A 23,488-nucleotide genomic window follows, 5' to 3' on the forward strand; every position below is an offset into this window, starting at 1 on the left:
AGTGTCTTTCCAACAACGAGGAGGCTTCATCTACCTTCCAAAGCCCTACCCCCAGGCTGCTATCTGAAGTGCCCATAAGTTCCTCTCTCACCCTTCTCTCTCTGGTGATTTCCCGTCATGCAGTGGCTTGCCCTGGGTTTCCTTATGTCCTCAAACATTCCTGACACCACTCTGAACATCCTCCCAGGTGCTGGCTGCCTGTGTCTTGCTAAGATTGTCACTGTTGGTGTTGGTCTGTAGACTTTGGGCTGTTTTAGTCCCTCCACGACCCTGCTGACCAAGTAGAAGCCACGACTCAGCAAGGTTTAGGGATTGCGAGGTAATTCTAGACACAGGAAGGAGTTCACACAAGCCCTGCATATAAAATATTCAAGTGCAGAGCAGTTCCGTGAGACTCATTCATACTTGTGTTCTTAGGCCTAAGATGTGCCCACCAGCAGGAAACACAACACACGCAAATACAGAGGAAAAGAAGGGAGAGGAAGAGAGGGGAGGGAGAGAGAGGGGAGGGAGAGAGAGGGGAGGGAGAGAGAGGGGAGGGAGAGAGAGGGGAGGGAAAGAGAAGGGTGGGAGTCTGCTGTTGTCCCATGCCTCTAATCCCAGCAGAAGGATGAAAGATGGCCACTAGTTTAGCTTTTGCTGTGTTCTAGGCAAGCCTAGGCTAGAGTATTGGACTCTATCTTTAAAAATCCAAGACAGATAATAGATAGATAGATAGATAGATAGATAGATAGATAGATAGATAGATAGATAGATAGTAGATGGATGAATAGATTGATAAAAGATGGATGGATAGATAGATAGATAGAGAATAGATGGATGGATAGATAGATAGAGAATAGATGGATGAATAGATAGATAAAAGATGGATGGATAGATAGATAGATAGATCAAGAATAGATGGATGGATAGATAGAGAATAGATGGATGAATAGATAGATAAAAGATGGATGGATAGATAGAGAATAGATGGATGGATAGATAGATAAAGAATAGATGGATGGATAGATAGATGGATGGATAGATAGAGAATAGTGGATGATAGATAAAAGATAGATGATAGATAGATGGATAGATAAAAGATAGATAGATAGATAGATAATAGATGGATGATAGATAGATAAAAGATAGATGGATGGATAGATAGATAGATAGAGAATAGATGGATGGATAGATAAAAGAGAGAGAGAATAGATGGATGGATAGATAAAAGATAGATAGATAGATAGATAAAAGATGGATGGATAATTGATTGATAGATGATAGAAAGAAAGAAAGAAAGAGAGAGAAAGGAAGAGAGAGATAGATAGATAGATAGAGAATAGATGGATGGATAGATAAAAGAGAGAGAGAATAGATGGATGGATAGATAAAAGATAGATAGATAGATAGATAGATAGAGAATAGATGGATGGATAGATAAAAGAGAGAGAGAATAGATGGATGGATAGATAAAAGATAGATAGATAGATAGATAGATAGATAGATAGATAGATAGATAAAAGATGGATGGATAATTGATTGATAGATGATAGAAAGAAAGAGAGAGAGAAAGAAAGGAAGAAAGAAAGAGAGAGAGAGAGAGAGAGAGAGAGAGAGAGAGAGATAGATAGATAGATAGATAGATGATTGATAGACAAGGACCTATCATACATAAAGCAACCCTTTATAAACCTTGTGCACGTCTCAGCTGGAGAGCCAATGACGTAGAGCAGCCAGCTCATGTGACCTGCTCCAGATAAACAAAAGCTGGTCTGAGCCTGGAAGACAGAGAGCCAGGTTGGAACGCCAGTTCTGCCATCTAATAGCTACTGTAGTACTTGGACAAGTGCAGGTCCACTCAGAACCACTCTGAACCTGCTTCCTCCTCTGCAAAATGGTGTGAGGCATCTTCTGGGGTAGGGAAGGGGGGTTATGGATGTGTGCTCCCAGTTAGAGGTTCTGCGGGAAGCAAATACTGAGGACAGAAAACACTGTGGCTTTATTGTGAGGGAATTGTCCTCATGGCCCTTGCCGTGAGATGAAATAATCATGGGTGGAATAATTTTCTGTGTCCTTTACTGGAGAGGGCATTATTCACTTTCCTCACCGCTGTGACAAAGTTATCTCACAAAAGCAACTGAAGGAAGATGGGGTCTACTTGGGCTCGTGGTCTGGTGGAATAGTCCGTGGTGGCGGGAAAGGCATGGCAGGAGGAGGGTGAGGCAGTTGCTTATATGGTGTCTCCAGCAGGAAAACAGAGATATGAGCGCTGGCACTCAGCTCACTTTCTCCTGGAATCCAGGGTCCCAGCTGTGGGATGGGGCCATCCATAACCAGGGCTTGTCTTCCCTCCTCAGTTACCCCATTCGGGAAACACAAGAAGTGTGTCTCCATGGTGATCTAGATCCTGTCAGATTAACGGTCAAGAACCAGCACATGTTGGTCAACATGCAGGGTTCTCCACATGTAGCCATGGACCCTAACTCCTTGTCTTTCCTCTGATTCCCCCCATTTTATACTCTTCTTTGTAATTGTTGGTTGGCTTGCCCCCAACTTGACACGCTGCCTGCACTGGGAGCTGGCCCCCAATCCTGTCTCTGCCTTCCAACACCAACACCCACACAAGGCCAGAGCTTGGCAAGAACTCAAACCATGTCCGCAAGGCTACATTACGTACTGAAATGAGCTCCGTTCCAAATTTGATTCTTTTTTTTAACTCCTGTAACAAGCAAAGTTCACATTACAGATAAATTGCCCGGAAATTTCAATTTAATAAGGCATATGCGTTTTTCGGGTCCAGAAGCACAGAAAACATTTTGCAGGGCTGGTATTTTCATACTGAAAGGTTTATTAAAAGGACGCCTTTGAAAATGTCAGAAATTTACATAGTATGTCTGGCCAGTTGGCTCAAAAGGGCTGATTTAACAAAAGTACTCAAGAGCCATGACGTGTAAGAGCCCGTTGGCAGGTGGCCCTGAGCTGAGGTCCCCTGTGGGGCAGAGAGGAAGCCCCCGGACTGTCAGTTTGGATCATGTGGGCAGCGTGAGCTGGCACAGGTGTGGGACTTGGCAGTGTTTAGCAGTGGAGTGGCCCTTGGCCTCCGTGCCCATTAGGGGTGTTCTGACCGAACGCAGCAAGCAGAACAGAAAAGGCACTGGGGATACACATGCACCCTTGATGTGCTATGGAAAAGACATCAATTAAAAATAGATAAATACGGGAAAACAAACTCAGATGATCTCAGGAAACAGGTAAATAAGTATGGATGGCTGGTTGCTCTCTCTCTCTCTCTTTCTCTCTCTCTGTGCGTGTGTGTCTCTGTTTGTCTCTCTGTGTCTCTGTCTCTCCCTCTGTGTGTGTGTCTCTGTCTCTCTCTGTCTCTGTCTCTCTCTGTGTGTCTGTTTGTCTCTGTGTGTCTCTCTCTCCCTCTGTGTGTGTGTCTGTTTGTCTCTGTGTCTCTCTCTCCCTCTCTCTCTGTGTCTCTGTCTCTCTTTCTCTCTGTGTGTGTCTCTGTCTCTCTCTCTCTCAGTATGCATGTATGTGTAGGTATGCATGTATGTAAGGATGTGCCCATGCATGTGTGTACACATGTATATAGATAACAAAGGTCGACATTATGGAAGAGCACTTATTTCTCTAAGACAGGGTCTCTTTCTGAGCCTGGGGCTCTCCAGTCCTCTAGACTGACAGGGTAGGAAGCCCCAAGGGTTTTCCTTTCTCCATATCTCCCCCTGCCGTGCTGAGAACCTGAGCTCAGACCTTCATGCTTGTGCAGCAAATCCTTCGCCAACGGAACCATGTCCAGCCCCTGCCTGGCTACTTATTGTAATATTTACTGTTGTTAATTATGCGTGTGTGTGCATGTACATGTGTGTGCACATATATGTGCACATGCACACACACACACACATGAGTGTAGATGCCTACAGAGACCATAGGAATGAGAACCTCTGAAGAGGGGTTATGTGAGCCACCTACGTGGGCGCTGGAAAACAAACTCAAGTCCTCCACAAGAACAATGGGTGCTCTTAATGGCTGAACCATCTCCCTAGACCCTATCCAGTTACTTTTCTTTTCGAGACAAGACCTCACTGTACAGTCCTGACTGGTGTGGAACTCCCTATGTAGACCAGGCTGGCCTCAAAGTCACAAGGACTCACCCACCTCTTCTTCCCCAGTGTTAGGATTAAAGGACTGTGTCACCCCGCCCATCCTCCCCCTGGTTACTTTTTAAGATAGAAGAACATGACAACATAATCCCTCAAAGTCCCAGCGTGCCTTAGACCCAGGGCATCTCAGGCTCCTAATGCGGGAAGCTCTGTGCCACTGTCACTTCTGAGATCACGACACCATGCACCGATGTCAACTCAATGCCTCCGAATGGGAGACAGCAAGGCAACCTGTGAATTCTCTGCAGAATCATGGCTTCAAAAGCCGAAGGTAAATGGCCTTGAGAGAAACAACAGCACCACTGGACACCAGCCTGAAAAGCTGGGCCACTTAATTCGGTTTTTATTTATGTTCCGAACTGAGTTGCGTAGTGTGGGAATGAAATACAGTCCGTTTAAAATCCTCATTATTCTAAATCTATTGAACCACAAGTCACTCCTGGATCCACCGTGAACCTGTCACCTGTAGAATGAGAAGCAAATGTCAGCTTTCTTTGTATGCTCCCGCTGCGCAGTGAGTCCCACTGGAAGAGAAAAGACACAGCCAGCGCTGAAGGCGTGCTTGGCGGTGAACACCTCCAGTCCCAGCACTTGGAAAGCCGAGATGGAATTTGTGAGTTCTAGGCCAGCTCAATGGTTGAGTGCTTGTCCAACCTGCACAGCTCTCCGTGTTCAATCTGACTCTCATTCACCAGGTACCCCTTGGGACTACCTAGACTTGAACACGAGAAGCAGACAGCATGCTGGGTAGAGTCCAGCCTCTGAAATCCAATGAGGCAGCATTGAACTCAATCTCTACTGTGTCTTAGATAGGCTTCCTTTGTTGGGCTGCTAAGACTTTAGTTTCTGTTTGCTGTATCTTAAGAACGAGGATAATATGGCTTCATAGGGTCATTATGAATCACAGAGACAGAAATGTGTTACTTTGCAAGTGTAGCCCAGAGCTGGGCATAGATACAGATTTCTTGCTCTGTCTAGTCAACTTTGACCTCATCCTCACACCAGAGAGTTAAACAATGGCCAGAATCCACACAACCCATACTGGGCCACAGGCAGCAAGGACCTGTGTTGGTAATAAGTACCACAAAGATGTCACACTGGGTTTCCGAGGGAAGCCATTGGAATGGGTCTTGAAAACCAGTAGAGTTTTGGCCAACAAGGGTGTGACTTGCTATATTGGATGAAAGGCTGGTGCTAAAGGCAGTGTGTTCTTGGGGTGGGGGTTTAAGTCTCTTGTTTTTAAGGAATTCTGAAGTGATCGTTGAGACAACAGGGGTGTGTGAGAACTGCAATGGTGTGGAGCAGTTTCTCCATCCATCCTAGCATGGCTACCACTGTGGGGGCATTGTTTCCAGGGCTCTGCAGTATGGGAAGTTACAGAACATCACATGCAAAGACGCATGGTGGCCTAAAAGCCACAGCACCCTTGGGTGCCCTGCATGGAGCCTCAAACTCGTAGGGGCTTCTTCAGATGCACAGACCCGGCCATCAGCTATCCCCACCTCACAGCAAAGAGCTTTGCCCTTTGAGACACATGTCCTCTAGACCACACCTTGGTTTCCTTATCAGTGAAGGGAGCTGATAATATCTCTGGGCTGGCCATCTTGGTGACCCTATGCCGGTAGGATTGTGCAGTGCCATGTAAGGTCTCGGTGTGATGCAGGAGGCTGCTCTCACATATACGGTTATTATTAAATGGGTACTGACCCCCGATGCTGGTCACAAGAGAGATGAGACCTTGGGCACTGTTCCTCAGATACCATCCATCTTCTTTGAGACATTGTGTCCCTCTGTCCAGGGTCTCACAGACTAGGCTAGGTTGGCCGGCTTTTGAGTCCCAGGATCCTCCTATCTCCGTGTCCCTAGAGCTGGGATTACAAACACACGTCACCACTCTGGCTTGGCTTTTCCCAAGGGTTCTGGGAATCAAGGCCAAATCACGTTATCAACTGAGCTACCCCCCTGCCCCACCCATCTGCCAACTGTGCACACAGGTCCTGACTCCGCAGTAGTTCCAGGATCGGGGACTGTGACTGCCAGTAAACATGCTCTGGTCCTCTTTGAAATGGCATCCTAGTGACCGCCTCTGACCAGGTTTCCCTCCTCTGCTTGCCCTTCTCCATTTGTGCACACACACCCCTTTCCTGCCACCTCCGCCCACTCCTGCCTTGGTTCAGGTATGACAGCCTCTGTGAGGTCACCAGGGGTTACCCCTCGTTCACAGGCAATGACCGCTCCAAGCGTCAATGTGTCCTGTCTGTCCCTTCAAGATGGCTCATTTTCCACCCGCTCTACAGGAAGTGTATACCAGGGTGTGACAGAAAAGAGCCCGAACTGTGGCTGACGAGAAAGGCTGTGACTTTGGGCTCTGTGAAAGCCGGGCAGCTCCTAAGAGCCTCCTCATGTGAGGTGGTCACTAGCAGGAAAGGAGGCTTGCCTGTCACCTGCACAGCACAGAGCATGATCAGAGCAGGGCTAACCAGTGAGCACGTGGAACGGAAAGGTTTGAGGGTTGAGGATGGCCTGGCGCTGAGCCAAGGAACCAGGGCTCTACGCTCAGTACCCACCTCTCCCCTCTAACTTGGATGCACTCTGATGTTCTGGATATTTTCCCCCTCAGGTACTCTGTTTACAAGGACCCAGCGGGCTGGCTGAGTATTAACCCCATCAATGGCACTGTCGACACCACAGCTGTGTTGGACCGGGAGTCTCCATTCGTCCACAACAGTGTGTACACTGCCCTCTTCCTGGCCATCGACAGCGGTGAGTGGCTTGGGAAGGACTATCAGGGTTGAGGTGTGCATGCGTGCGTGCGTGCGTGACGTTCTGGTGTGCTTCTGTGTTTCTTCTGAGTCGGGTGTGGGGCGTTCCTAAAGAAGAACAAGCGAGTGGGAATAGATAAACTGTTGCTACTGGTACATAAATCGAGTCAGTGACATTCCCAAGCCAGGGAGTCTACGTCTTTGTGGAAAGGTAAATATGTCCAACCAGGGGTCAGAGCGGAGGCTCGCCGTCCTCTCTCAAGGATGGATCCCAGGAGAGGAGGCCACACCAGCACTGTTTGTCTCAGCGCCGGCTCTCAGCTGCGAAGGAGGTTCTGGGATGGAATGGGAGCGCATATCACTGACCCCCAGAACTGAATTGTCCCCACAGATCCGGCCCATGGAATTCCATGTAGAGACATTAGATCCTTCGAAAGCTAAGAATTCAGTATCCGATGCCAGACTCCATGCTGGACGCGGGGGACATGGCAGTGGATAAGCCAGAACCTACCTCCTGAACACACGTGCAAGCAGAGTGTACGGCGCCTCAGGCACTCTCTGCTCTTTGGGGATCAGACTGGGTGGCAGTGGCAGACACAGGGAGGGTCTTTAGGAGACATACGGTGGCTTGCACCAGTCACTGAAGCAGATGAGAAGGGATCAGGTTCTAGAAATGTCACAGAGATCTCGAGGACAGAAGTGGCAGGGTCTGCTGTGAACTGTCACTGGGGTCTCTGTCAGGCTGTGTTTCACGTTCTTGGTGTCTTGCTCTAAGATCTGAAGAAGTATGTACTGATGGCAGAACAGCAAGAGATTTTATTCAGAAGCAAAGGGTGCAGGTCAGATGGGAGGGAGCCACAGGCTCTGGGCAGAAGTTACTCCTGAGCAATGGGTTATATTTCGGCCTTCCCTTCGAGGGTTCAGAAGGGAGAGGGTTGCCTCAGGGGTAGGGTGTGGGTAGTTTTGTTTTAAATGACAGGCTTAGATTATGTGAGACTTTATTAACAGTCAGTGTCCTTTCCCATGATGCAACTGATCATAATTATAACCACGGCCAGTCGTGCAAACACAGGGGGCAGTAAATAGAGGGTTTCCCCTAACAGTTCACTCAGAGGATACAATTTGCCTGACTGTGAACACACCTGAAACCAGTTCAGGTTGGATCAGTGCCCCTACCTAGATCAAGATCTATTTCAGGGGCAGGGATCAGGGTTGATCCTAAACTGAAATGTCTGTTCAATCAAATACACACAAAGTATCTCTTCCTGATTTCTGTAAAGCAAGCTGTTCTGAGTTAAAGACTGGGTGTTGAGTCTTAGGTCAAGACTTCATGGGCTTTTTATATATGCCCATCATACTCAGCAGCAAGGTGTGAACTAAGAACATTCAACCCAGCCTCATGAGGACACACTCGGTAGAAATGAACCATCAGTGGCACACAACAGACATCGTGAAGTCAGCCCTTGAGTTTCACCTACAATGTCAGAGCTGTGTGGAAGAGAAGCAGGGAGTTGGAAAAGGAGAGGCCAAGCTGCCTCTGCTGCAGGTGGCTGTGAAGACCTCAGTTTGATGGTTCTGGGAAGGTCATAGCTTCAAAGCATCGAAAGTGATGGGCAGGGAGAGGGCTCCGTAGACAAAGGTACTTGTCACCAAACCTGAAAACCCAGGGCTCATCTGATAGAAGAAAACAAGCTTCTTGAAGTTGTCCTCTGACCTCCACACATGGGTCATGATATGCATATGCCTCCATCCATAAACATGTACAATAATGATAAATAATTAAATTAAACAAAGACAAAGTTTTTCAAGTGGCCAAAAGACCCTGGGTTCTTGAGGTGGAATTGCTGTGCTGAACCAGCTTGTGGACAATCTCAAGACACCAGACAGCTCATAGACAGTCATCCACCAAGACACTAAGAACCAGAGTAGACACTGAGGGAGAGGTCCTTGTGTCTGGAGAGTTCATGAGTTAGTCAGGTAAACTGGCTGACCTATTAAGGGCCATAACTGTTCTGACCAGAGTGAGCCCAGAAAAGCCCCTCCTCCATCCTGAGATAAAACGGTATCATGAGAGGTAATATCGAAACTTAAAGATGTGTGGGCTGGTGTAGACTAGAACATTCTAGGAACCCTGAAGACAATGAGTCTGGGAGTTAGGTCATGAGTCAGGCTACAAGTGTACAAGGATCAGAGACGAGAACTGAGCAGGCACCAGAATGTTAACAGGTGGAACCCAGGCCCTGCATGGTAGACTACAAAGCCATCACAGTGTCTGGCTCAGAGCAGGGACCCAGGACTGTGCATAAGGTCACATGGCAAGCTTCAGGATGCTAAACTTAGGCTTGATTCAGTCAGTTTCCAAAACAAACTGATGTAGAAAGACAATTCTCAATGCTATGATATAAGGTTGGTCAGATGAGTGTTTATTCAGCTTATAATTCCCAGGTTAGTCCATCATAGCAGAAATGCCACAGTGGCAAGCATTAGAAGCAGCTAGTCACATCATATCAACTGTCAAGAGCAGAAAGAAATAAATGCATGCATGCCCACTTGCTTGCTGACTAGCTTTCTCCACTCTAATACGTCTTAGCACCCTGCCTAGAGAATGGTGCCACCCATAGTGGGCTGAGTCTCTCTACTCATTGAACAATCAAGACAGTCAATCCCTCACAAATGTGCCCACAGACCAACCTGATCAGTCTAGACAGTCCCCCAGTTAAGAGGCTGTTGTAGGTTATGTCAAGTTGACAGTCCAAACTAACCACCAAACTACAGCATTCATTATATATTCAAGTACAGAATGTGAACATGAGGGAAGTCGGGGTACTAATCTAGACAAACTGGGCAAAGGCTATAAATCTTAAAACGGAGAAAAGCAGCATAGGGTTCCCAGCCTAGAGATCAGGAACAACTCCTTTCAACAGACAAGAAGCTTATTTCAAAAAACTAGTCCCATCTGGTTTGAAGATAAATACTGCATGACGTCTCATGAAATGCTGGCAGTAAAGGAAGGACCAGTCATCAAAGCCTGTGTCACAAGCTACATAAACAAGGGTGGCAGTGATGACCAGTTCCACGATGCCACAGTGTCAGGCTCTGAACTGAATGCAAACATCTGAACATCAACGAAACCCATTATTCTGTGCAATTAACACACACTGGTTTTAATTTTGTTTTAGATTCATTTATGTGTCTGAGTGTTCTGCCTATTCGTACCTCTGTGCACCGCATGCATGCCTAGTTCCTGCAGAGGTCAGAAGAAGGTGTGGGATCCCCTGGTTGAAAGCCACCATGTGGGTGCTAGAAACTGAACGCAGGACCTTTACAAGAGTAGCAAGTGCTCTTAACCACTGAACCGCCTCTCCTGATCCCGTACACTAATTTTAAAGATGTTTTCACTTCTGGATTTTTTTTTAACTATCCAGAGACTCAAGATTACTTGGTGGGTAAAGGTGCTTGCTGCCAAGCCTGGGGACCTGAGTTCAAAGCCAGGCTACATAATAGAAGAAGAAAACAACTTCTGCAAGTTGTCTGACTTCCACACTGACTTCCTGACACACACATACACACATGCATAATCAAACACACACACATGCATGTACAAACACACACATAGACATACACACCACATACAGGAAAGCACATATATGGGCATGCACACACACACACACACACACACACACAAGTGCAATTTTTAAAAGTTTAATATTCAGTCTAACATTTTTTCAGTATGAAATTGTAGCCCAGAAGTACGGCCCATGCCTAGCACAGTGCTGCACTTAAAAGATAGAAAGATTCCTCTGGGACATCAGTTTCTTACCATTGGCTTTTTCCATCCTTCATGTTGTTGGCATTTCCCATGAGGCTGAGTTTTACTGTGGCTCTCACTAGTTGCCTGGTTTCTGGGGGCATCCCATAAAGCTTGTAGAGGGGGAGTGAATGTTCTCTATGGTTTCCTCAAAGTGTGGTGCACAGAGGGCACCTGTGGGGCCTGTTGAACTCTGTGACTCAGTTTCCATGTAAACCAAGGAGGTTTATTCCTGCTTAGAACGTCGCTGTGAGGAAAGAGAAGACACCAAGCCTTCCCCACCCCCAATGAAGCCACAAAGCTTCTCAGTATTACTTGTACCTGCACGGGGCAGGGCTCATGTAAAGAAAGAGCAGAGCCAAGGCCGTTGCTCCTACGCCAGAGAAAAGCCAGCCTGGGTGATCTTTCCTCGCTCTCTTAACACGCTCATCAGATGAGGAAATTCAAACTCTGCTGTCACAGATGTCTCCAGAGGATGGAAATGTCCCCCAGAGGTGTGAGCAGAAAACAGGTGGGGATTAATTACCACAGAGAACCGTTGTGAGGAATGACCATACTGAACAGAGCCCCAGTGAGAGAGAGAGAGAGAGAGAGAGAGAGAGAGAGAGAGAGAGAGGACACACCCAGCAAAGGTCTTGTCCATCAGGGGGAGTTGTGAGCCAAGGCTGCCCTGATGCTTGCTGGAGACTTATCTCTGGGAATTAGGTTTATCTGGGGGAAACCAATTTATCTGGCGCACCGACAGGTGTCTCAGCTTGATCCAAAGTGAGGGCTTGTGTTTATTAATTTGCTACAAAGTCGGCTATTTGAGGGGACGAAAGGCTGAGGATTTTTGTCATTTAACGCCCGGAGAGCTAAATCTCCAAAGTGGATTTTCTGCAGACTGAGAGTCATCCCGGAATATGTGCCCAGACGCAGCGGTAAAGTCGGGCCATGAGAAGTGCCAGGTTGGACAGAACTGCCACACTAGAAAGTTCCAGCAGTACCCTCAACCTTTAATGTAAAATCACCAGAGGTACAGACACAGCAGGGGGCAGGGGCTGGTCCTAAGAGAGTGAAAGGACTTGAGGATCTGATTCTCGGATAGAGTCAGTGATAGCCCTACCTGTTCACCTACCCCTACTCCTATCCATACCCCCTCTCCCCATCCCCCTCCTCCAGGAGAGAGGGGGAAAAATAGAAACATTGTGAGAGTCAGGCTGAGCCACAGTGAGGAGGGGTACTGTCTTAGAGTTTTACTGCTGTGAACAGACACCATGACCAAGGCAACTCTTCTAAGGACATTTAATTGGAGCTGATTTATAGGTTCAGAGGTTCAGTCCATCATCATCATCAAGGCGAGAGCATTGCAGCATCCAGGCAGGCATGGTGCAGGGAGAGCATCTGCATCTGAAGGCTGCTAGCAGAAGACTGGCTTCCAGGCAGCTAGGATGAGGGTCTTAAAGCCCACACCCATGGTGACACACCCACTCCAACAAGGCCACACCTACTCCAACAAGACCACACCCACTCCAACAAGGCCACACCTTCTAATAGTCCACTCCCTGGGCCAAGCCTATACAAACCATCAGAGACACACTGCAAACTTAAGAGGCTTTTCCATTATGGGCTTTCTTTTCTGCATATTTACATTTTTTCCATTTAAGTGTACACACACAGGATTGAATGTGGACATGCAAATATGTGCAGATGCCCACAGAGGCCAGAAGAAGGTGTTGGATTCCCGTTGGAAAACACAGGTGCATTAAGATCCATAAAATTAGTTACAAAGTAGCAACATCAACAATTTTACGGTTGGGGGTTTGCCATTACAAGTAAACAGCTGCCTGCCTGTCCACACCAGAAGGCAACCAGTGGAAACGGGCTGGAACCGCTAGGACCCGCCCCACCCCTAAGACTCACTTCCTCTAGCTAGACTCCGCCTTCGAAAGGTTCAACAACCTCTCAAAACAGCGCCACCAGCTGGGGACCAGGTGTTCAAACACCTTTGCGGACACTTCCGATCCAAATAGGGTGTGCGCACAACTGGAGTCGGGGGACCGGATGTGATGTCTGTCACGCAGGACAACTGTTGAAGATATGACCAGGCACTTCCCCAAAGGAATGGAAGACATGAAGTTCATCCAACCACAGAATGAACTTGAAGGAAACACATCCCGGGACACATTCAAACCGATGAAGACTGGTCATGGAGAAATGTTCCAAGCAGTCTGGGAACGAAACACACAATCTCAACATCGAAGCCCGGCTCAGCATTCGCAAGCCTCTGCATTCCCTTCCACGCAAGCAAGATAAAAATAGCCTTGTTTATGTTTCTCCTTTCTATGACGAAATACCTTACATGAGCAACTGAGGGAGGAAGGGTTTGCTTGGGCTCAAGAGATATGATCCGTCATGATGAGAGGGCATGGTAGCCAGAGAGCGAGGCTTGCGCTCTTATACACACACAAAGAAACGGACAAATAAGTCCTTTAAACATTTAAATGACCTAAGAAGAAATCAAATAATCTTAAATACCCCAATATTTATGAAAGAAAATCTTTGTTGAAATCCTTCCAACTAAGCAAGCTACAGGCACAGATGGCTGCTTCCTGTTTCCAAACATTAGAGACGGAAGAATACCGATCTCACAGAAATTCTTTCAGAAAGGAGAAGGAAGGGATGCTTAGCAACTGTTTTTTATGAGATCCTGTTTTATCTAAAACGTGGCGAAATCTTGCAAAAAAATTAAAATCACAAGCCAATCTCACAAGTATAAAGCTTAAAATCCTAAAAATATTGATGAGCCCAACAGGAATGATAAAACTGATTGCTAGCACCCAGGTAATGTGTGTGTGTGTGTGTGTGTGTGTGTGTGTATCAAACTAGGAAATGTCCTTAATCTGATTTGAACTCCCAGGCATGGCTCCTGCTTCAGCCAACATCTTTCTTTCTCAACAGTGAAATTTTAAGAGCATGTCCCTGAGACCCGTCATCTTCAGAGCAACTCGGGGCAGGGGCAGATTATCAGGCTTGGAAATTAAAAGAAATAAAACTCTTTTATTCACTGAGACTGTTAGTGAATTTAACAAAGTTATCAGAGTACAGGAAAGTGTTGGGAGGTAGAATTTTTATTTCTTTTTTTTTTAAAGATTTATTTATTTATTATATATAAGTACACTGTAGCTGTCTTCAGATACACCAGAAGAGGGCATCAGATCTCTTTACAGATGGTTGTGAGCCACCATGTGGTTGCTGGGAATTGAACTCATGACCTCTGGAAGAGCAGTCGGGTGCTCTTAACCGCTGAGCCATCTCTCCAGCCCAGAATTTTTATTTCTTGAGACAGGGTATTACTATATAACCCTGGCTGGCCTGGAACTCACTGGCTGGCCAGAAATCCCCCTGCCTCTGCCTCCTGATTAAAGGTGTGGGAAATGGAATGTTTAAAATACTCAGTGGTCACAGAAAGCCAAGCGAGATAAAAATGGAAAGAAAGTTGTCCAACGTGTCTATGCTGAAGCTACAGTTAAAAAACCTAAGACCTCCCCCTCCCCTTTCTCACCGCACTCCCTAACGTCAGATCTTTCTGCCTGCCTCTCAGCTCGCTTCAGAAAATTTAAAAATCACACTAGTAATCAAAGCTTACATAACCTTGGAACAGAAGGAAGGACTGTGGACCAGAAAATTCCAAGAACTGTTCCAAAAAAAAAAAAGTGCTAGCCTGGAAAATACCCTTAATACCATTGAAATCGTTAGAGCAACGTTAAGGCTTGTAAATGCATAGAACAAATATTTAAAAACATAAAAAGGGAATTGACTCAATACTATTTCTTTTCACTTTCAAAATAGAAGGAACAAAATAAAGACGACCATTGCAAGTTTAAATAAAAACAAAACAAACAAAAAAAACCTTAGAACTTTTTGTAAAGTCAACTATGGTGTGGCTTTGTGGGTAAAGCTATACAGTTAAAATCTGCCACCAGACTGGAACTACAATGACCCAAAGAATGGCACATTCACGTCCTTCATGATGGGTTAGAAAGGTTTATCGGGAGTGACTTACTAAGCAATTGACAGCTATTGCTCTCTCCCTCCTCCTCCTCCTCCCCTCCCCTGCCTTCCCCTCCCTCCCTCCCTCTCTCCCTCTCTCTCTCATTCTTCCTCTCCAAAGCCCTCCTCCCCCACCCTAATCCTAGAAGTTGGCACAAAACTGGTTGCAAAGCGCCACCTAGTGTTAAGGATGCCAAGGTGCCCACAGACTGCTGTAACAAGGAAGGCTGCCGCTGGGAGAAAGAGTTAAACGTTTTTTATCTCTTAGCAGGGGGGGTTGTGCTGGTCTCTGAGAACACTGTAGCTGTGGAGTCTGTGCTTAGCTTTCTGTCATGGCATCCAGAGCAGCTGAGCAGCGGCTTGCTGGGAGGTGCAGCTACCCCGGATAGGATTCGGAGGCCCAGCCTTCCGTCTACATCAGTGGGGAGGTATACCATGTTTATGGACAGGATGATTTGGGGCTATTGAAACGTCAGCCGTTTCCAAACGGACCTAAGGACTGAGGCACGATGTTGAACAAAATCCCAGTTCCTGGGAGGCGGCAAACTCTATACATTCTGACTGCAGAGTATGTATGGAAACACTAGGAGCTAAAAGTCGCCAGGCAATCCTGAGACTAAACTGGCAGCCTTGTGCTACATGCCTCCAGACCTATTGGTAAATGGTAGAGACTGAAACTGTGTGATATTTGCACAAAGAAATAAACTGGCTTGTGAGGTAATGTCCAGAGCAATGACAAACACAGGCCTTTGCGTGACTTTTGCATTTCTTTGGTCAGATGGCCTGCAGAAGCTGTTTAAGGGTGGGGTAGCTTATGCGGACTTGAGGGTTCAGAGCAGGCAGCCCAGCATGGTGGAGAAGGCATGGTGGGTGGCATGGCTTCCCCATAGTGTCAGAACCACGTCACAACAGCTTCTTCACACAGCACAGCTCAGGAAACCAGAAATGCAGGCCCCATCCTGAAAGGTCTCAGTGACCTATTTCAACCTGCAAGACCCCATGTCCCAAAGTCCGCACCATCTCCCAAGACACAATATAGCTGTAGACCATGTGTTCAAACGTGGGAGCCACGGGGAACATTCTAGACTCAAACCAGATCAGCCACAGGTACCGGGTCTCTGCTTATAACATGGGCAATAAAGACAGTCATGGAGTGAGAAAACAGACTCTGTTCAGTGAATAGTGCTGGGTAAATGACACATCCCTTCACCTTCTTAGGCCACAGACAGGAATTACCTCTAAACATGAAAGTAGAATGAAATATCATTTATAAAACCATGCGAGTAAACCCATGTCCTTGCTGTAGTCAAAGAGAAGCAACTTGCAGTCCTCCTCTGACCTACATGCCGCTTGCTGTAGCATGTACTCATATCTGCACACACAAGTACAACACATATAAACACATGTGATACACACATCCCAAGATGAGAGAGGATTTTTCCCACACCTCTAGTAAAGTAGAATGAGAAAATAGTTTCCCATTCACACAGAAGAGTGTATAAAAACAGCAAGTGAATGGCCCACACCTACTCACAGAAACAGAACAGGCCTCACAAAGACAGCACTGAGCAAAAGATTGCATTGTGAAAAAAAAACATCATGCATCAGGCGTGGTGGTGGATGTGGACGGATCTCTGTGAGTTTGAGGCTAGCCTGGTCTACAAATCAACTCCGGGACAGCCAGGACTACAGAGAGAAAACCCAGTCTCAAAAACAAACGAACAGAAAAGCATCGTGTGCTGTGTGTTCAGTGCAGATCAGAAGGGCAGGCAGGTGAGCCTAATCACATCACTTTGAAGGCTTTGCAGTCACGTGAGCATTCTTTCCGCTTATGTTTACGCTGTGCGAGCTGTTCTGTCTCAATGAGAGTTTTTAAACTGCACGAGGAGGGCTGGGGAGGTGGCTGAATGGTGGAGGTGCTTGCTGCCAATCAATTGGACTAGAGTTCGGATCCCCAGAACCCGTGTGAAAGTCCATTGTGGATGCTGGCCTGCCTGCAATCCCACCTCTGAAGGCAGAGACAGGATCCTTGAGCTGACTAGCAAGGGAGACGTTGTATCAGCGGGTTCTGGGTTTGGACGAGAGACCCTGCCTCAAAGACGAAGGTAGAAGGGTGATGGAGGAAGGCTCCTGAGAGCAACCATGGCCACACACACACACACGTGCAAATGTGCACAGGCATGAGAAGAGGGGTAGCAACTCATGGTGACAAACAGAGCAAAGACCTAGTCAGCTGGGATGCTGTGACCGCTCACACCTTCTCGAGCACCGCCTTGCCCTCTCCCTCAGCACATGCTCCAGGGAGGGACAGCTCTTCTGACAGGCCTGTTCTGCAGAAAATTGTTGGGACATTTCTGCAGAGAAAACAGAAAAAGGAGCTTGCCCTTGGCAATCTAGTGTAGCACGCGGTCCACGTAGCTCTGCGTCTCCAGGTCAGAATGACTGTGGCAGAACTAGAGAGATTTCTTTTAAGTGTGTCTTAGCTAGAAATGTGGAGTCTGAACAGAGTTATATATAAAAAACACCGACTAGCCCCAGAAGCCGACCTTTGGGCTGTAAGCTTCAGAGCTCCTACAGAAAGTCCCCCTACATTCTGTTTCTTTATGATGTGGATGATGCTGAGAGGAGAGTTGGTTTGAGGAGAAAGATATGCCTTTTTTCTAAAACTGTTATCTATTTTAAGAATTATTTTTAATTATCTGTCCATGAGGCGAGATGGGGAGGTATGTGCACATGAGTGCAGGTACCTATGATGGCCAGCAGAGGGCACCAGACTCCCTGGAGTTGCTGTTAGCCTCCTGGCGTAGGTGTTAGCAACTGAACTCCAGAAGGGCACCAAGCAAGCCCTAGTAACCACTCAGCCACCTCTCCAGCCCCTGTTACCCATTTGAGTGAGTTTCAAACTACCCAAACAGATCATTTCTGTGTGACTGATACGCTTTTGTTTTGCTAAACCAGACCTTTCATGTTGGCAAGCGTTTTGTCTTCAGAGATGGACATTGTCACTTACCTTATATGACCCAGACATTCTGGAAAGGTTGAGAAGGCCTTCTGTATCTTCAGAGCACAGACACGCCAGGGAAAGACCAGCAAACACAGGATTACTGCCAGAACTTAGGAAGGGATGAATAGTAACCGTGAAGGAAGGCACTGAGCCGGAGAGAGAGCGTTCAGGAATGAATCAAATGCAGTCCTGTAGGGAGGTATGTAAGTGACAGGCTAGAGCAGTTACAGTGGGCAAAGGCTGAGTCCTGGGGTGATAGACACGCTGCTCAGGTCACCTTCAAGAAGGTCTGGTGTTAGCCCCCAGGGTCTCCTGTGGCCCGAGAACTGCCATGAGCAGTTTCTCTAGAGAGGTCTAGACTCCCAGTGGAGTGTCCATGTCTGGTTGCTGTGCCCAGGGTACCAGGTCCTGTTCAGGTTCTGCCAGGCTGGTCCCCTACTCCCTCCCTGGGAGGCAGACCTGCCTCACCTCCCTCTTGGAAACTGCCAAGGTTTAGCCCCCGACCCCACCTCATTTTCTTAAGACAGAGTCCCTCACTGAAACTGGATCTCACCGAGTCAGCAAGACTAGCTGACTCACAAGCCCCAGGAACCATCCTGTCTCTCCTCTCCCTGTATCCACCTTGCCTGGATTCTCACATAGGTCCAGGAGATATGAACTCAAGCCCTCATACTTGCTTGGCAAGCGCTTCACCAACAGGTCCATCTCCCTGGCCCCAGAGACAGGGTCCTGAGACAGAGCCTTAGGCTCCAATAGAGCCAGCTGTCCCTGCCTCACACCAGAGCTATGTGAATGTGGAAAGATAAATATCCCATTTGGGTCTTCCTCATGGCTGGCGATATGGAGCAGGAAGCTCGTATCATCTCTGGAGTCCTTCTGTGGTCATCAAACATGTCCTGCGTTCCATCGATTTCTGTCTGGGAAAATACTAACTTCAGGAGCATGCCTCATGGCCCAGCAACTTGTATAAAGTATGTTTCAGCCCATCCGTGAGAAGTGTAGTGTGGGTTACTATGTGGCTAGTTTTAAATCAACTTGACACAATGTATACTCATCTGAGAGAAGGGAACCTCCCTTGAGGATAGGAGTCCATAAGATCCAGCTGTAAGACATTTTCTTAATTAGTGATCAGTAGTTGGGGCTGGGGGGGAGGGGGGGTAGCCCATTGTGGGTGGTGCCATTCCTGGGCTGATTGTCGTGGGTTCTATAAAAAAGCAGGCTGAACAAGCCATGGGGAGCAAGCCAGTAAGCAGCACCCTCTGTGGCCTCTGCATCAGCTCCTGCCTCTGGGATCCTCACATGTTTGCTGGCTTCCCTTGATGATAAATAGTGCTACTACGGAAGTGTAAGCTGAATAAACCCTTTCCTCCCCAGCTTTGGTTATGGCGTTTCATCATAGCAATGGTGACCCTAACTAAAACAGTTACCAAGAAGACAAACCAATATAGGCATGCCTAACGGCTGTACAGTGAAAGTGGACTTGACCAAGAGGCTGGTTTTTCATAGGCTAAGCTACATCCCATCCTGCCCGTCCTCGCCCTCATTCCTCTCTGTGATGGAAGACTGAAATGGTCCAAACTGGACTATATACCATGCATTTAGATGGGCTGAAGGAAGGGCTAGCCCTGTAGTGGAGTGGTTTCTGAGCTACTGAACAACAGCCCAAATCTTGGGTCAGAGGGGACCAAAATTTCAACACGGACCTTGGACTACTGGCATTTCCTTTTCAATCAGCCGGAGCCTGAGGCACCATGTTGACAAAGATTATTCAGGTCGACTCTGCTGGAAAGATGGGGGTTTGGATAAAATCCAGGTCATCTGTTACGATGGCACCCCAATTAAGCCAGCTTAACACCCTTTATATCGGCCGCTGTATGAAATGAGAGAGAGAAGCATCAGCCCCAGCCATCAGCCTCTGAGCTGCCAAAGCACAGAGAAATATCAATCAGGTCGGAATTGCTAGGTACAGTTTTGTCACCGAGAAAATGACTCGGTAAAATGGCTCTTGAGATTGGGTGATGGAGGAGGAGTGGCGTCGTCAAGTTAGCTCTCCCCTCCAGCTCCCCAGGCTGTGCCAGCCCCCCCCCCCTTTCAGCACTGCAACTGCATCCCTGAGACCAAAGGTCTCTGCCTTTTTTCCCATCTGCGTCATGAAGCCGATGCTGGTGGCCCTCTAGGTTGTCATGACAAAACAGGAGTCAGTGACCCGGGAGATGGCTCAGTTGAAGATTACTCACTGGCAGCACAAGCGTAAGAGCATGGTTTCGATCCCCAACACCCGAGTAAAAACGCCGGGCATGGTGGTGTGCGCTTATAATCCCAGCACAGCTATGGTGGTTGGCCCTGTCAGCTTGACATGGTCTAGGATCACCCAGAAGCTATCTCGATGAGGAATTTTCTAGATCAGGATGGCTCCTGGGCATGTCTGTGGGGGCTCAGTGTTGATTATATTAATTCAGTTAGAAAGACCCACCTCTTGTGGGTAGCACAAGTCCCTGGGTTTGGGTTCTGGACCCTGTAAGAGCAGAGGAAGCCGAGTGCTAGGACACACATCCATTCTCCTAGCTCCTGACTATGGGCATGGCCTGACCAGTCACTCCAAATTCCCGCTGCCTTGTCTGTGACCTGGAACTGTGAGATGTGAAGTTGCTTTAGTCAGAGTGTTTTAAGCAAACAGCAGGAGACACATTTAAAACAGCTGGGGCATGGGGGCCGGAGACAGGAGAATCCCTGGGGCTTCCTGGCTGCCCAGCCCAGCCCAAGATCAAGGAGCCCAAGGTTTTAGTGAGAGAGACCTTGTCACAGAAGACAAGATAAATGGCTCCTGAGGAGTGACCCCCAGACTCACACACACACACACACACACACACACACTAAAAGAGGAACCGGAAGCCATGATCACCCAGAAAGCAGCTTGGATATTTAAGTGAGCTCCTTGAGTGGAGTCATGGACTGACCTTTCTAACTCATCACTGTAGGGTCTTCAAGGTCTCAGCCAGACATGGCAACACTGTGTATGACCACCCTGGGAGTGAGCTGAGCATTTTCCTCAGGAAATAAAGAGCCACCAAGCCCATCTGAAAAGAAGGCAGGAAAATGCCTCCTTTTGAGTCAGCATCATCAGGGACATGCCCTTGGCTACTTGGGTGGGGCTCAGCCAGGGGCCATCTGCCTGACAGCAGGACACTCCCACACTCAAGGGAATAGCCAATCACCCTAAACAGAATATTTCATTCATTTTTTTTATAACAAAGAAATCGATTGTGACGTGAAAACACTGTCAGCCATACCTGTGAGTACCAGCTCAACTCACGGCATCTTCGCATCGCCCCTCTGCCAGTCTTCCTTGGCGCCTTGCCCAGCTTGGTTTCGACACTCAATGAGGCCACTCTTCCCTGTGTCTCCAACCTCCTCTAGCTTCCTGTCAAAGCCACCAATATAAATGAATATCTTTATCAATGTTAGTGTGATTGATTGTTGATATGATAAGATCCATATGATAACTGGGACTATCAATGTGATTGATAGTCGCAAGCCCTTGGAAACCCAGCAGGGCAGATGTGAAATCCCATCTCTTCAGGTCCACAATGTGATGTGAGTTCTGATGGGCCAGGAGGCCTTATCAGGTCAGCCCTGCCTTCCACATTTTCCACACAGACAGCCACACCTTGTACGTTCAATTTCTTTGCTATAAAAAAAAATGAATGAAGATGTTCTGTTCGAGGTGATTATTCCCTCGAGTGTGGGAGTATCCCTCTGTCAGGCTGAAGTCCGCCATGTAAAATCACGTTAACTCATGATCCCAGGAACCTATACTGCATGTTTCTAGAACCAGGTCCAGGCAAATGTGGGGCCAGTGACTAGGACAACTTACTACGTCCCAGCACTTCTTGGAGCGAGCTTCTGGGAGTATTTGTGTGAACCTGGCATTGAGAGAGAGAGAGAGAGAGAGAGAGAGAGAGAGAGAGAGAGAGAGAGAGAGAGAGAGAATGTGTGTGTATGTGTGAGTGTGTGTGTGTGTGAATGTGTGTGTGAGTGTGTGTGTGAATGTGTGTGTGTGAATGTGCATGTGAGTGTGTTTGTGTGAATGTGTGTATGTGTGTGTGTTTGTGTGAATGTGTGTATGTGTGTGTGTGAATGTGTGCATGTGTGTGTGAGTGTGTGAATGTGTGTGTGTGTGTGTGTGTGTCTGTGTGTGTTGGGATCCATGTAGCCCATCTGGCCTTAAATTTGCTATGTAGCGAGGATAACCTTGAACTTCTAATCCTACTGTCTCCACTTCCTGAGTGCTGGGATCACAGGTGTGCCCTCCACACCTGGTTTTGTTCCGTATGAAACCAGCCCCACCCAACTACTCAGGGACCCTGTTCATCTAAGGGAGGTGCATTTGGGGTCTCATGAACTAGGGATCCTGCCCCCATGTGTAAATCTGTTCTCTTGCGTGCAGATGTTGACAGCAGGCTTGTCTGTAACAGACAAAAACTAAAAACTCCAAATGCCCATCGGCAGTGAACACACAGACACCACATGGTATATCCACATAATGGGGTATGATTCTGCCATCAAGAAGGACAAAGTGCTGGGATAGGCTCCAACATGGATGAGCCTCAGAAACATAACATTAAGCAAAACAAGACCGAAAAAGTCCCATAATGGCTGGAGAAATGGTTCAGCAGTTAAGAGCGCTGGCTACTCTTGCAGAGGACTTAAGTTCCCAGCACCAACATGGCAACTCCCACCCTCTGTAACTCCAGTTGGGGGGATCTAATGCCCTCTTCTGGCCTGCACAGATGCTGCACAAGCATACATGAAAGTTAAAAGAGAAAACCCATGCACATAAAATAATTTTTAAGACTGCATACTGCATATTTAATTTATCGATCAAAAGTAGGCTGGCAATTGCCCAGGGCCAGCGGTGAGTACTAGAGAGTTAGTGTAAGGTCTCTTCTTGGGGACAATGGAGGTGCACTAGAATCAGAGTGTGGCACTGGTTACGTGACTGTAAATTTACTAGAAAATCAATTTATTGTAAAAATCAGTGATGGCTGAGAGAAAAGGGGCCGGTACAGAATTGGGGGGAAAAAAACTACCTTTAATTCCTGTGTAACTTTTGAATCTAACATTTCCTTTCTGGGTATTATAGCCCTCACGGTTATTGTAAAGAAAATTAGATGCAGAGGAAGGTATTATTTTAATGTTCATTACCTGGGGAGATAATTGCCACTTGGGTTTATATTCCCTTCTGATCTTTCTCCAGCCACGTATACATTTTAAAATTAGGATCATGCTACGTTTTCAGTTCTGTGTATCATCAGCTGGGTAAAAAGCTTACACATTTCCCTGGGTAATGGATATGGGGGTGGGGGGAGGCCTGGTGTTTGGGGAGTGAGAAACATCCTGTTTGGCTAAAATTATGAATTTTTTTAAAACAGCATTTTTTTGTTTTTCAGTTTTTAAAGAGCCAGTGCTATATCTCAGTGGTGACCCATTTACCTAGAACAAGGAAGCCTTTGTTCCATGGGTTCCAATGGGTCCATCCCTATTACCAAGGAGAAAAAGACAGACTTGCTGGACATGGTGATGCCCTCTTATAATACCAGCTCCTGGGAGATAGGGGCAGCAGGATCTAGGGTCCAAGCTAGGCTTGGCTATAAGTGAGTTCAAAACCAGCTTGCACCAAGGGAGACCTTCTCAAAAAGGAGGGGAAGGAAGAAGAGGGATGGAGGGAGAA

General features: G+C 47.2%; 1 protein-coding gene and 1 long non-coding RNA gene across 5 annotated transcripts in view; one reads left to right on the forward strand and one right to left on the reverse strand.

Annotated features, from left to right (window-relative positions):
• The window catches only part of Cdh13 (cadherin 13), a 1,037,872-nt gene that overhangs the window by 997,930 nt on the left and 16,454 nt on the right, over positions 1–23,488 (forward strand). The window contains exon 11 of the mRNA NM_138889.2: positions 6,772–6,914. Coding sequence (NP_620244.1) covers positions 6,772–6,914 — 143 coding nt within the window. The remainder of the gene's footprint in view (positions 1–6,771; positions 6,915–23,488) is intronic.
• Positions 1–23,488, reverse strand: part of LOC134483394 (uncharacterized) — a 60,296-nt gene that overhangs the window by 6,950 nt on the left and 29,858 nt on the right. For 2 of the 4 annotated variants that reach the window (XR_010060258.1, XR_010060257.1), the window contains 6 exons: positions 21,048–21,178; positions 20,715–20,834; positions 20,231–20,388; positions 19,461–19,627; positions 17,764–18,859; positions 5,859–17,107 (listed from right to left, as the gene is read on the reverse strand). This is a non-coding gene — a long non-coding RNA (uncharacterized LOC134483394). The remainder of the gene's footprint in view (positions 1–5,858; positions 17,108–17,763; positions 18,860–19,460; positions 19,628–20,230; positions 20,389–20,714; positions 20,835–21,047; positions 21,179–23,488) is intronic. The other 2 variants (XR_010060256.1, XR_010060259.1) reach the window with 2 other exon arrangements.

The sequence above is a fragment of the Rattus norvegicus genome, chromosome 19 (assembly GCF_036323735.1).
Source record: "Rattus norvegicus strain BN/NHsdMcwi chromosome 19, GRCr8, whole genome shotgun sequence".
Classification (NCBI taxonomy): domain Eukaryota; kingdom Metazoa; phylum Chordata; class Mammalia; order Rodentia; family Muridae; genus Rattus; species Rattus norvegicus.